At 49.7% G+C, this 13,795-nt stretch overlaps 1 protein-coding gene across 9 annotated transcripts in view; it reads left to right on the forward strand.

Moving 5' to 3' along the window:
* The window catches only part of KMT2D (lysine methyltransferase 2D), a 100,900-nt gene that overhangs the window by 23,827 nt on the left and 63,278 nt on the right, over positions 1–13,795 (forward strand). For 8 of the 9 annotated variants that reach the window (XM_035103907.3, XM_035103908.3, XM_088661397.1 and 5 more), the window contains 11 exons: positions 2,109–2,271; positions 2,903–3,068; positions 3,196–3,310; positions 5,252–5,400; positions 5,711–5,895; positions 6,786–6,917; positions 8,317–9,212; positions 9,407–9,520; positions 10,785–10,895; positions 12,067–12,171; positions 13,230–13,411. In XM_035103907.3, the coding sequence (XP_034959798.3) occupies positions 2,109–2,271; positions 2,903–3,068; positions 3,196–3,310; positions 5,252–5,400; positions 5,711–5,895; positions 6,786–6,917; positions 8,317–9,212; positions 9,407–9,520; positions 10,785–10,895; positions 12,067–12,171; positions 13,230–13,411 (2,318 nt within the window). The remainder of the gene's footprint in view (positions 1–2,108; positions 2,272–2,902; positions 3,069–3,195; positions 3,311–5,251; positions 5,401–5,710; positions 5,896–6,785; positions 6,918–8,316; positions 9,213–9,406; positions 9,521–10,784; positions 10,896–12,066; positions 12,172–13,229; positions 13,412–13,795) is intronic. The other variant, XM_035103913.3, reaches the window with a different exon arrangement.

Raw genomic sequence — 13,795 nt, forward strand, 5'->3', positions numbered from 1 at the left:
TAGGTACCATGCGCTATGACTTCTGTCACTGTGTTTTGTTGTGCCAGAAGTGGTTTAGTCATGCTGGCCACATGACCTAGAAAGCTGTCTGTGGACAAACGCCAGCTCCCTTGGCCTGAAAGCAAGATGAGCGCCACAACCCCATAAGTGCCTTTGATTGGACCCCTGTCCAGGGGTCCTTTACCTTTCCTTATAATCCTACATTGCAGGGGGTTGGATTGGATGACCCTTGGGGTCCATTCCAACTCTGCAGTTCTATGATTCTTTTGAAATACATTTTCTCACCCTCAAGTTACATCCTGATGCAGTCCTTAAATATGTCAGTCGTCCATAACCTGTGGGGTTTCCCCTCTTTTTGCCTGGGGAAAGGACCAGGGTTGAATTCTTTGTGCCCTAATTCCTGCTGCAGCACCCTGGTCAAAAGACACGGCCGTAGCCAGGATTTGGTTGTCATAAACAGCGTCTGGGCGGAAATCGCTGAGATGCCAGATGCATGGCAACCCATGTCGGGAGTGTAGATTTTGGAGAGTTTCCTTAAAAATAGCTCCAAAACTACATTAAAAAAAGATTTTTGCAGGAAAAAGCTCAACATCTTTTGTGTCGGGGTTTTTTTTACTTTTCGAAATATGACAACCCTAGCATAAGAGAAGTTAAACTGTAATAGCCATATTTGCTTGATTGGTTGCGACTTGAGAGTGAATACTGGAATCCAGTGATCAAAGCGCACAAAGTTTCATTCAACATGTAGCTACCAAGTCCTCCCATGGACACTCCTCAACCCTCCTTTCAAGTATATTTTCGCGTGAGGACCGAAGAATTCTGCACAAAGCCTCTCACCGCTTTTCACCCTCTGACAAACGGAGCACAAACATGCCAAACTTTCCTCCTTTTTTCTCTCCCGGAAAACACACCCTGAAACCCGGCTGTGTTGCATTGCATTCACACTAGGTTGGTGAATCCAATTTTCTCCCAATTTGTGGCCTTCGTTTCATTAGCAGAAGCTTGGAGATTTTTTGGTTTTAAGTGTTATGCCCCAAAGCCCTTGCCGGGCCCCCTTTTTTTTTTTGCAGCGACTGAGGACCTGGAAGGGAAGCTCTGGGAACAATAAAGACCTGAGGAATGCTTTCAGGATAGTTAGGTTGTGTGTATACACCAGGGGCTGGCAGACTTCAGCCTCATGGGATCCACTTTGTTTGTTTTTTTACTAGAAACCCCCAAGACCCACCAGATCCCCGAGCCCTGGTACAAAAGGCATGCACTTAGAATTAAAGAGGGTGAGCTTAGGGATTTGGTTATAGTAGCAGAACTGAATGAAGCTTTCAGTCCTCCTGAGTATTCCCACCTTTCTCCATTTCATCAGTATAATTTAATGTGGGTGGTATTTTGTTATTAAACGAGTTGAAAATCCTTGCCGACCTACTGGAAATCAACCAGAGACCTGCCATTAGATCCCAGTCTACTTTCTGTCCACCCCTGGTCTATATCCTCTGTACGTTTGCCTTGGACCAGATCTTACGGCTGGACAAGAAGTTTGTGTTTAAATGAGTTGATGGGACGGGTACCAGCCTGCACAAAGGTGAATTCCAGGTTTGGAAACTGCTGTGCAGCACAGGTGAAGATCGGGTGGGTGCTCAGAAGCGTCCAGGTCCCGCAGACAATTTGCCAGAGTGAATTAAGCAGGTATCTCGACCTTAAAGGTGGCTGTTCCTCAGCCGTAGTCTGAGCAATGAATGGTTCCTGTCTTTGGTGGCAGCTGTATCTCAGCTCTGGGTGTTTTGACCTATCTAAGGCTCCCATTCTCTGCAGGAAGAGAAGTTCTCCCTGCCTCCTCTTTCTGAACCTGTTTTTATTTTATATCCTTCATCGGGAAATTAAAAAAAACTACAAAATTACAAGTGTGTAGAGTAAGATGAGACACAGAGAAGAAGAAGAAACAAGAATTAGTACCCATATAGAAAACAAAACAACAACACCAAAAAATAAAATAAAAAGATATGGGTGTACATTACAAAATGGGGAAGGGATGTTATTGTAGTTAACCAGGCCTTATTAGGGTATTTATGAAAAATGAACCTCTTTTTGAACATGTGACATCTTCTTCCTTCCAGAAATGTGAACACTGTAAGAGACTGGGTGCTACCATTCCGTGCCATGCAGAGGGGTGCCAGCGCCACTATCACTTCCCCTGCGCGGCAACCAGTGGCTGCTTCCAGTCCATGAAGAGCTTGAAGCTCCTCTGTCCTGAGCACCTGGACCAGGCAGTGCAGATGGGTAAGTGTTGGCGATGTGGCTTTCTGGAATGGGAGCCTGCTCTAGCCCAGTGATTCTTTGAGCAGCATGGCGCTTAAACAGAAGTGACCTTCAGTAGGTAGAGCAGCTAGGGCCTGGAGCCTGGGATTCTGAGCTGTTTTTTCTGGATTTGCAGGGTCAAGAAAAGGGAGGCCCCTGTGTGTGTGTGTGTGTGTGTGAAATAGGGTTGCCAGACTCAATAGAGGACAGGACTTCTGTGCCTTTAATTGCCCTGCTCTCTTTTGAGTCTGGAAACCTTAAAGAGAAACCAGCAGACCCTTTGCTTGGAAATTAAACAAAGGGTCTGCTGGTTTCTCTTTAAGGTTTCCAGACTCAAAAGAGAGCAGGGCAATTAAAGGCACAGAAGTCCTGTCCTCTATTGAATCTGGCAACACTAGTTTTAAACTTAGCTTTCTCTCCAGCTGTCGTCGGACTACAACTCCCACCATCCCTAGCTAACAGGTCAGGGATGATGGGAGTTGCAGTCCAACAACAGGGACCTAAATTTGAGGAGAAACAATGGTGTTTGTGTTTGCTGCTGCTGGACTCTGGTCCAACGGGGGGAGACGATTTGGTGGATTTCGTCCCAGAGCGCCCTTCTTCCCTCCCTCAGAGGACTCTCGCTGCATGGTGTGCGACGCCCCCGGGGAGCTGCGCGATCTACTCTTCTGCACTAGCTGTGGCCTGCACTACCACGGCGCCTGCTTGGAGATCACGGTGACGCCACGCAAGCGCTCGGGCTGGCAATGTCACGAATGCAAAGTTTGCCAAACCTGCAGGTGAGTGTAAAAAAAAAGCCCCTCGGAGGCGGGGATGGGAGGGGGGACCCCCATTGAGCACCCAAGAAAGGCCTGTTGCCAGGGATGCCTCGATTCACTGGTCGCCTGTGGCGCCTCTCCTTTGCAGGCTGTCTGGAGAGGACAGCAGGATGCTCGTGTGTGAAGCGTGCGAGAAATGCTACCACACCTATTGCTTGAAACCAGCCATCGAGAGCCTTCCCACCGACTCCTGGAAGTGCAAAGTAAGTGCCCTCCCTACGCACACATCTGAGCTGAAAAACTTAAAACTCAATGTCGAGGTAACCCTTTGCAGAAAAGAGCACGAGTTCTGGAATCTCTTCAGTATTAAGGAAATGGGCATATATTTGCTTTTCTCTGTTTCCAGCAGACATGGGGCGAGGGGAAACTGCCAACCGAAGGCCAGTTGAAATGCTGTTCGGCCTCCCCTCTGTTTCTGAGACATTGCCATTTTTTCCTTTTAAAAAATGATTGTATGTTTTCATGGCACTAGATTCTGTACTGATGCGACGCTTGAACAGAATGCCCATAGCTCTGCATGCCCGCAAGGAATCCTCCACCACTTGCTTTCACATAGAGATACAGTAGCACCTTGGTTTTTGAATTTAATCCATTCCGGGACTCGGTTTGACTCCCGAAACTGTTTGAAAACCAAGACATGGCTTCCGCTTGGCTGCAGGAGCTTCCTGCACTCAAGTGGAAGCTGCGTCGGCTTCCAAAAAACATTCACAAACCGAAGACTTACTTCCTGATTTGCGGCGTTCGGGAACCGATTTGTTTGGGAGCCAAGCCGTTTGAGTACCAAGGTACCACTCTATTCTGGAAGAGGTGAAATGCCAGCTTTGGGCATTTCCCCCCGCCCATTTCTTCTTCTGTGTTCCTCACTAGTTATGGCAGCCACAGTTTGACATTAGCCTTCAAAGAACTAAAAAAAAAAACCTTGGTGATTTTCTCTGAACCAACCTAATATTTTTTATACCGCTGTGATCAAGTCCAGGGCCCCTTAGTTTCTTTGAATTGTTAGCATTCAACACATACAAACAAAACAAAAACAATTGCTAACAGTACAACGCTAAGTAGATTTGCTCAGATACAAGTTCAGTGTTTAGGGTTGCAGGCAAAGTTTGGAAGCTGGTTGATAATAATTTCAGGTTACCCGTTACCCCAGAGACGGCTAACCTGTGACCCTGCAGATGTTTAGGATTCCAGCTCTTATCAGACTCAGCCAGCCTGGTCAGGCCTGATGAGTACTGTATTCCAGCAACATCTGGAGGTCCACAGCTTAACCACCCCTGCTTTATCTCCTTTAAACCCCTATTATGCTCTGGTAAGGCTATGAGGAGACCGGTAGCACCCCATTCCTGTTTTTAAATAACCACAGTTACTCAGTTGCGTCTGAAAAGGACAAACCGTGGTTAACGTTAACCATGATTGATTGAAATGAGAAAAGATCAAACCGTGGTTTATGATCCTGGCATCACAGATTGTAGTTTCAACTAACCACAGTTACTGTCGGGGGATTGTTGCGGCTACTCCCAAGTAAAGACTCTCCAGTCCACTTTGTCTTTAGGAGTTTTATTGTGCACACTATTTACAGTGCAGGGACATCAGAAAACATGACTGCCTAGTCGGTCCCAGAATCTGGCAATTCCGCCTTCCAGTTTCTGGTCCAACACAAGAGCTTGGGGACCCCAAAACGCCTCCCCTTCGCCCTACGTCTGGGCGCGCGCCTCAAATCAGGCGCCGGAAGGGGCTGCGTCCCATCTCCCCTTTGTTGGCTGGGACGTTGCTGTGACTCAGCTGCGTCGCTAAGCCTTCCTTCCTCTACTGGCCGTCTGAGTCGGTGCAAGGGCTCAGCAACATCTCGGAGCCCTCCCTCCAGACCACTCCAGTCCTCCTGTCTCCCTTCTGACCCGCTGCTGACGCTATCGCTGGGCGATGTGCTGGTCAGGATGACTGGGGGAGCCTCCCTGTAGGGAGTCCCCCCTGACAGTTACCATAGCAGTAAACTCTGGTTATTTCAAACCAGCCAGCCCTGCGTCTCAGCTTTTCCACTTTGGTATCCGCAGTCTTGGGGCAACCAGGTAAGATTTTGGCGGTGTCGGAAAGACCCTCGGCTGCCTTTTCCCTCTCCCGAGTGCCCGTCTCTCTTCCTCTTCCTCCAGAGCTGCCGTGTTTGTTCTGACTGTGGCGTCCGCCCTTCAGCCCTGGATCCCAGCAGCCAGTGGTACGAGAACTACTCCCTCTGCGAAGGATGTCAAGAGCAGCGTCGCAAGAGCGCAAGTAGCACGGAGGCCGTGCAGCACAGCCAGGAGTGAGTGGCTTAGGTTGGGGAAATAATAAGGGGCGTTCCAGCTCACAGTGTAGGCTGGAGTATCCCCCGAAATGGCTGGCGTTAAGCAGGACTGTAGTGGGACTCATCGGTAAATGGGAGGTCTCAGGTCCGCACATTGCCTCTGCTCCAAAACTCACCAGGGGGCCTTGGGGAATCCACCGCCTCCCACACCTGCAATTTTCACAATGGCCTACCTTGCAGGGTTGTTGTAGAGATTATGGAACACTTCTTAAATTCTAAGGATAGCAACTTCTGGTCTCAACTGGCCTTTTTCTTTCCAACGAACCAGGCAAACTGCCCCAGCCAGCAGCAGCAGTAGCAGCAGCCTCGTCACAACAGATAAGCCAGCATCCCCCAAACCACTGGAGGAAGCTTGTGCAGCCAGCAAGGAGCAACCGGAAAGCAACTGCGGCAGCCCGGTCAGTTTGCACCAAGAAGAGCAGGTGCCTTTGGGTTGTGATGAGAAACCGAATGGTGAGTTGACCTTTGCTTACACCCTTGCATTTTGTTAGAAGATTGTGGGCTTTTGTTTTTGCCAAATGATCAACAGCGGATACTGTCTTAGCAGGGGTAGAAATATCTGTGCTTACCTTCCATAACTTGTAGCACAACTTGTGAGCAATCTTGTCCACGCTTTTTATCATGAGCGCCCGTTGCATTTTATTACAGCTGTTGGCAAGCGCCTTAAAACAACATAAGTGTCTTGTGGCAACTTAAAATAGAGCTGGAATCAGGCTTGCGGGATCCAGTTTCTTTTTATTAGGACCCTAATAGATATAATCATGATCATAAATAACAACAAAATATTTATATGAAAGGGTTGCCCCAGCCACTCTGAGTGGCTCCCAAATAATAATAATAATAATAATAATAATAATAATAATAATAATAATACACGATAAACCGTCAAACATTAAAAACTTCCCTAAACGGGGCTGCCTTCAGATGTCTTCTAAAAGTCAGATAGTTGTTTATTTCCTGGATATGTGATGGGAGGAGGTTCCACAGGGCGGGCGCCTCTGCCAAGAAGGCCCTCTGCCTGGTTCCCTGTAACCTCACTTCTCGCAACTAGCGAACCACAAAGAGGCCTTCAGAACTGGATGATGGGGGTGGAGACGCACCTCCAGCCACCCAGCAACCAGGGCCTGGTGAAAACGAGAGAATTCTGAGCCCGGGACTTGGTTTGAGCACCAGAACCGAGCTAGCTGTCGTTCTGTGCCCAAATCTGCTCCCAGTTATTGCAAGTGTTCTTAGTTTCCGCAGTGGAACTAAAAGGGTGTGTGTGTGAGGGTACGTCGCAGAGCGGATTTGAGCTTGTTTGCAAGGAGCATTTGAACGAGCTGTCCCCTTGTGTCCTTTTCCAGAAGCAGACAAGCCGTTAGAGCTGTCCAGTGTTGATCCGGAGGCCCCTGCAGGGCAGGAGCAGATGGAAGTAGAGACGCCATTAGAGCCTGAGAAGGCCCCCTCTCCGCCACCCCCTCCCCCAGTGCCACCAGGTGAGCTAAAATAGCGTTGCCGTATTTCAAACAGCAAAAATCCGGACAAAGTCATTGAGCTTTTTCTTTTTTGGGGTGGAACACAGTTGTTGAGCTTCTTTTGGTTTTGCCTTAAGCTGTGCTGTTTGGGCAAAAACACAAGGAAAATAGAAGCCATTTTTGAGCGATTTTAATGGAAAAATCAGCAAAAATGGCACTGCCGACATGGATTTTTCCGGACACTCGTCCGATTTCCGCCCAGATACTGTTGCTGACTGCGGCATTCCGGATTTGTCTGGGAAATTCCAGACGTATGGCAACCCTAGCTAAAGGGCCATAGCTATAAAGCAGTTTATGCATCAAGTCTTGTCTGTATATGCATACCTTCTTCCTGTTGTACCTCAACACTGTGTTGTTGAAGTCAGCAGTGGAGATATTACTGCACCCCACAGTCCAGTTGGACAACATTGGGCCAAATGTGCTAGGACTGGTGCAAAATTCTTTTTAACCCCCCCCCCCAATTTCTTTTAAAATACAATCAGAACAAATCTCACATATCCGTTGGCTTCCCACCCATCCTTCCATGGTGTTATTTTATTCCCTTATAGAGCTGCCATGTTACTTATATTTTATCTGTTATAGAGTTGATTCTAAATTATTATACTACAAATTCGCATCTGGTGCTATAATTCAAATCCTGCAGATGTTTTAACATAACCATGATTAAAAATAATAATAATCACAAAATACTTCCATTCTTCAAGAATTATTTTTCTCATTTTGTTCTCTTAATTCTCACAGTTTGTGTAGCTATCTAAACATGTTCCGTCATCTTCACAAACCAGGGACTTCTTTATCTTTCCATTTTTGCGCGTTGACTATTCTTACATGGACAGTTTAAACAGTTCTTCCAAAAGTTCTGGTCCAGTTAATACCTGACAGAAAGGCCTTGGGTTTCTTGGGAATAATCACTTTAAATGCTTTTTTTTTTTAAAAAAAAACAACTCTTTACAGTCGTATCTTGGAAGTTGAACGAAAGTCCGTTCGAATTCCAAAACGTTTGGAAACCAAAGCACGGCTTCTGATTGGCTGCGGGAAACTCCTGCAGCCAATCGGAAGGCCTATCGGACATTCGGCTTCCAAAAATAGTTCGCAAACCGGAACAGTCACTTCCTGGTTTGCGGCGTTTGGGAGCCAAAATGTTCGAGAACTAAGCTTTTTTAAAAACCAAAGTACGATTGTACAAATCTTTGCCCAATAGCCTTTTGCCTTTCCAAGGCTAAAGGACTGGTGCACGATTCTGATCTTGTTGGTCTCTGCTTAGAGGAACGCTGCTTCCCTCTTCCTTTGTCTGAGAATGGCTCTTTTCTGCCAAAGGCTTACATGTCTCCCTTTCTGCTCCCTCACCCTCCCCTTCCAGATCCAGCCTCACCCACCCACCCCGAGGAGCCCCCGCTCGGTGCCAAAGAGCATCCTGCTTTTGAGTTGCTGCCCACAGAGCCAGAACCCACAGAGAGCCATACTGAGGCGGCACCCCAAGCCCCGGAAGGGCAGGCCTCTCCAGCGAGCCCTCGGCCTGGTTCGCTCAAAGCCGGTTCCCCCCAAGCCATTGAGGAAGGAGAAGCCCACGAGGAGCCCATGGACACGGGGGTCGAGGGCCTGGCGCCAGACAGCCCTGCTGGCAGCCAAGTACAGCCTAGCAAAGAGGACGAAGAGGAGGAGGAGGAGGAAGAAGAGGACGAGGAGGCCGGAGAGGCAGCTCCAGCGCCCAAGATGGAGCTCGAGGAGAGATTATCCCCTCTGCTGAGCGAGGCAGAGGCTCCGGATGAGGACGGGCCTGCTGCGTTGGGGCCGGAGCCCCCAGAGGAGAGCCTGGGCTTTGCCCACGAACCCAAGCGCTCCCCTTCGCCTGTGGAGGCGGAGTTGCTGGGGGGCACCCCAATGGAGGCCTACGGGGCTGGCCACCCGCAGGAGGGAGGGGCGAGCGGGGAGGAGGAGGCCGGGCCGGCGCCGGCACCCTTGAGGCCCCACCACTTATTGAAGTCGGATATCGTGAACGAGATCTCGAACCTGAGCCAAGGCGACGCCAGCAGCTTCCCAGGCTCGGAGCTCCAGTTTGCCTCACCGTACCACGAAGGCGGCGGCTCGATGTCCCTGGAGATGGCCTGCCTGACCTCCACAGACGTCAGCCTCCAGAGGGACGATGGGGCCTCCTTGCCGCCGGGCGAGATGGACGACTCCTTGCCTTTTGACACGAAAGCGGAATGTGAGAAGGGGCGGCGGCGGAGCTCCCCGGCCCGTTCCCGCGTCAAGCAGGTAACCCGATGGCCCATTGTCTCCTTCCTCCCTCCCTGAGTTGCCCCCCCCACCGTCCCTGTCAGAGGTGGGGAGTACCAGAGCAAATGGACGGCCATGTTTGAATGTTCCCTGGTGTGTGCATCTATGTTCCCCCCTCTCTCTGTCATTTTATTTTTGACCCTCTCTCTCACTCTGTTTCCTTCTGGTCGTAGGGTCGCAGCAGCAGTTTTCCTGGGAGGAGACGGCCTCGGGGAGGGTCCCACACAAGCCGAGGGCGGGGCCGATCACGGTTGAAATCCACCACTTCTTCCATCGAGACATTGGCGGTAGGGGCAGCTTTAGCAGGCAGGAGAATGCTGGGGGAGCGGGAGGGGAGGGGCTCGAGTGGTTTGCCCTCCTCCCCAGGGCAGGAGAAGCCATAGCGCCAGTACGTAGGGAGGCTGGCCTCTAGGGCTGGGCGATATATCGGTATAATCATCCAAATCCAGTTTGAAGTCCATGTCGAGACATCGTTTTCATCATTTTAGACCTGGCGATATATCACGAATCACGATGTGTGTTAGGGCTGGGTGATAATAGCGTTCAAAACTGGTTTGAAGTCCATATTGTGATAATTGAGTTCATAATTTTCGACCTGGCAGTGTATCGTGAATTTTGTGTGTGTGTGTGTGTTTGTGTGTGTGTTTGTTTGTGTGCTATTAAAAGTCACGATGTGGGGAAAACCACAAAGTCAGCCATAGCTCCATCCTTATTTCAGACATCATGATATATCAGTGTATCACAACGTTTAGCTGGTAATATATCGCAGTGTTGAAAAACAGGCCCTGCTGTTTGCCTCTGCAGAGTTCCATCCTTATTTCAGATATTGTGATATAGCGATATATCAGAATGTTTAGCTGGTGATATATTGCAATGCTGGAAACCAGATATTGCCCAGTCCTATTGGCCTCCCCAAAGGTGGAGCTTCAGGCAGCGGATAGCCCCCCCCCCCCGCCCCAGTTTGGATAGATGCGTAGTTCTGGTCTCAAGACGAGAGCACCCCCTTTCCTGCAGCTCCCAGTTAGTGCACCTTGGGCTGGGGCCATATCCTTATCCATAGTGCTTGGAGGCAGTGGGTCCAACCTTCCCCTCCCCTCCCTTTCATTTGAATGGATTTTCGAAGCGTTCCCTCTCGACGTAGGCTTGCCATATTCTATCAGTGATGGGGCTTCTCTCCCTTTAAGTGCTTCAAAGCGGGGCATTGTTCAGCAGATGTAGTTTTCCCTCTTGCCGCGACGCTGAGAAGCTGCACCTGTGGAATCTCTGCCTTCCTCTGTGCTCTTAAAAGGGTAGGAATTCTGTCCCTTTTGGAGCATGGTCGACCTACCAGGAACAATTAGCCAGCGGGGATATTTGTGGGTGGTGGGGCATATAAACGGGAGGCCTGGGGGATGCACGTGGAATCTGGCACGGGGACTGTGGCACGGGCAGCGACTCCAGGGAGCAGCTGGTAGGCTGTAGCTTTGTGCGTCTGCGTTTCCCCCTCTTGCGTGTCGGGAGCAGTGAAAGACGGCAGTTTCACCTCGTCCCTTTGCTCCCTTCCCTTCCAAGCTCGCCGATATCGACAGCTCCCCGAGCAAGGAGGATGACGATGACGACGATGACACAATGCAGAACACGGTGGTGCTCTTCTCCAACACGGACAAGTTTGTGTTGATGCAGGTGGGTACAGACACGAGGGCCGCAAACTTCTGCCAGTTTTCTGATGGCACCAATTTCAATGGATGTGAGCAGCGAGTTTCTCCTGGAGCGGCGAGTCGGGGCTGGCAAAGAGCGTAGACTTGGGGCTGTCCCACAGCCAGGTGCGTCTGTTGACTGGTTCCTAGCCGCCCCAAGAGGATAACAGTTTGCCTTTCTAGCTGAAACTCGTGCTCGTCCTAATAAGAAGCCCCACAGACAGTTGTAGCTCAAGGATGGGGGACGCTGGGTTTTGTTGGACTACAACACCCATCACCCTAAATCAGGCACCCCCAAACTGCGGCCCTCCAGATGTTTTGGCCTACAACTCCCATGATCCCGAGCTAACAGGACCAGTGGTCAGGGATGATGGGAATTGTAGTCGAAAACATCTGGAGGGCCGAAGTTTGGGGATGCCTGCCCTAAATGTTTGGTGGGAGTCAAGCGAGATCTAGGGGTTGCCCAGCCCTGCTGTAGCTGATAGCACCCAGCTGAAGTCAACAGTGGGGTACATCTTTAAAACCTAGATTTCATCTGGTATTGATAGGCCTTGAGCTTGCTTATTGCTGAAGTCCTGTTATTCCTTGGGCCAATATGGCCAGAGCCAGTGTGGTGTAGTGGTTAAGAGCGGTAGACTCGTAATCCGGGGAACCGGGTTCGCGTCTCCGCTCCTCCACATGCAGCTGCTGGGTGACCTTGGGCTAGTCACACTTCTCTGAAGTCTCTCAGCCCCACCCACCTCACAGGGTGTCTGTTGTGGGGGAGGAGGGGAAAGGAGATTGTTAGCCGCTTTGAGACTCCTTCGGGTAGTGATAAAGTGGGATATCAAATCCAAACTCCTCCTCTTCTTCTTCTTTTGGTTGACAGATGGCCTCTCTATTCCCTGTTTCATTGCTGCGAACAATCAGCTCCCATTGGGAGCCCCGGCTGGGAGCTTGCAAATTCATTAAAGTTATTCAATCACTTTAAAAGAAAAGAAAAAAGCTAGAGTGTTTATAAACTATCGGTTAGCAGCCTTAGATTACTTCTTTGGGGGGAGGATTGTGGTTGCATCTGTGGAACGGTTGGAATATATATATATATATATTTAAAAATGGAGGTTGTTTCTCTGGGGCGTTGCAAAACCTCTTTTGACCTGTCTCTCCCTCCTTGACAGGATATGTGCGTGGTGTGTGGTAGCTTTGGCCGTGGTGCTGAGGGCCACCTCCTGGCATGCTCCCAGTGCTCTCAATGTTACCATCCTTACTGCGTCAACAGCAAGGTAAGGCCTGCTCTGTGAGATAGCACCCCCTCTCCCCATTATTATTATTTAAATAATGATTCCTCTCTTAAAGGGCCCATGACTTCCCACCGTGCTCAGTTCTTGAGCTAAATATGTCCCGTATTGCCTGATAATCTGATAATCTAATCTAATAGAGTGTGACACTTCTAATTTAGATGTTAGTGGAATTTGGCAGGGCGGAGCCACCTAAGAGGGTTTCAAGTGGTTGTGCGGAGGGGCTCATGGAATATGTGTGCATAGGGACAACAGTCATGTAGGAATGGGTCATGTAGGAAGGAAATAGGAAGCGGAACCTTCAACTGTCCTGATCTATGAAGGGCCTGTTTGCTCTCCTGGGATCTGAAGTGCATGGAATCTGCAAAGCTTGGTTCCTGACAAGGAAATGGCAACCTCTTACAGGTTAATTTACACAGGAGGAGTCGGAGTCATTTTGCCCTATTCTCAGAAAGAAAGAAAAAAAGGATGCAGATGGCGCTGTGGTCTAAACCACCGAGCCTCTTGGGCTTGCCAATCAGAAGGTCGGCGGTTCGAATCCCCGCGATGGGGTGAGCTCCCTTTGCTCTGTCCCATCTCCTGCCAACCTAGCAGTTCAAAAGCACACCAGTGCAAGTAGATAAATAGGTACCGCTGCAGTGGGGAAGGTAAATGGCGTTTCCATGCGTTCTGGCTTCCATCACAGTGTCCCGTTGCGCCAGATGCGGTTTAGTCATGCTGGCCACATGACCTGGAAAGCTGTCTGCGGACAAACGCCGGCTCCCTCGGCCTGAAAGTGAGATGAGCGCCTCAACCCCATAGTCGCCTTTGACTGGACTTAACCGTCCAGGGGTCCTTTACCTTTTCTCAGCATCCTTGCCCAGGTAGCAGGCCCGAGAGCGACACTCACGTAGGCGGCTGTTCTAAAGAGCCATAGAGGAATCGGGCACGACGAAGAAGGGTTGGGCACACAACCACAGCTCTCCTCGCATCTCTGTAAGCACTCAGGGCTCCCCCATTTTTTTTCACACGTCTTTGCTCCCTTCTTCTCCCTTTTTTATAAGATTACCAAGGTGATGCTGCTAAAGGGCTGGCGCTGCGTGGAATGCATTGTGTGTGAGGTTTGTGGCAAAGCGTCGGACCCGTCCCGCCTGCTGCTCTGCGATGATTGTGACATCAGCTACCACACGTATTGCCTGGACCCGCCTCTGAACACCGTGCCCAAGGGCGGCTGGAAGTGTAAATGGTGAGAGAGACGACTTAAGACTGCTTTTAAAGGGGCAGCGCCCTGTCTGCAGCAAACAAAATCAAGAGAGCTTGGCATTCTTGTTTTGTACCTCCCGTGTCGGAATGGAATTTGATTCCCCGTATTCTGGCCAGGCTGTTTTTGCTGCAGTTAAACAAATAACAGAAAAGAAAGAGGCTTGCCACTGCTGTTTTGGTTTTGAACTCTGGTGATGTATCTAACAAATATTAATAATAATCTGACTGAAGGAATTACAGGAACGTGCAGTGCTTTTTTTTCTGGAGGGGACGCATACCCCTAAACATTTTGTGAATCTAAGTTTGGCCTCATTGAAGGGCAGCATTTCAGTATGAGTAGGAAAATGAGGGTACCCCTAAACATTTT

The sequence above is a fragment of the Zootoca vivipara genome, chromosome 2 (assembly GCF_965207765.1).
Source record: "Zootoca vivipara chromosome 2, rZooViv2.hap1.1, whole genome shotgun sequence".
Taxonomy (NCBI): Eukaryota; Metazoa; Chordata; class Lepidosauria; order Squamata; family Lacertidae; genus Zootoca; species Zootoca vivipara.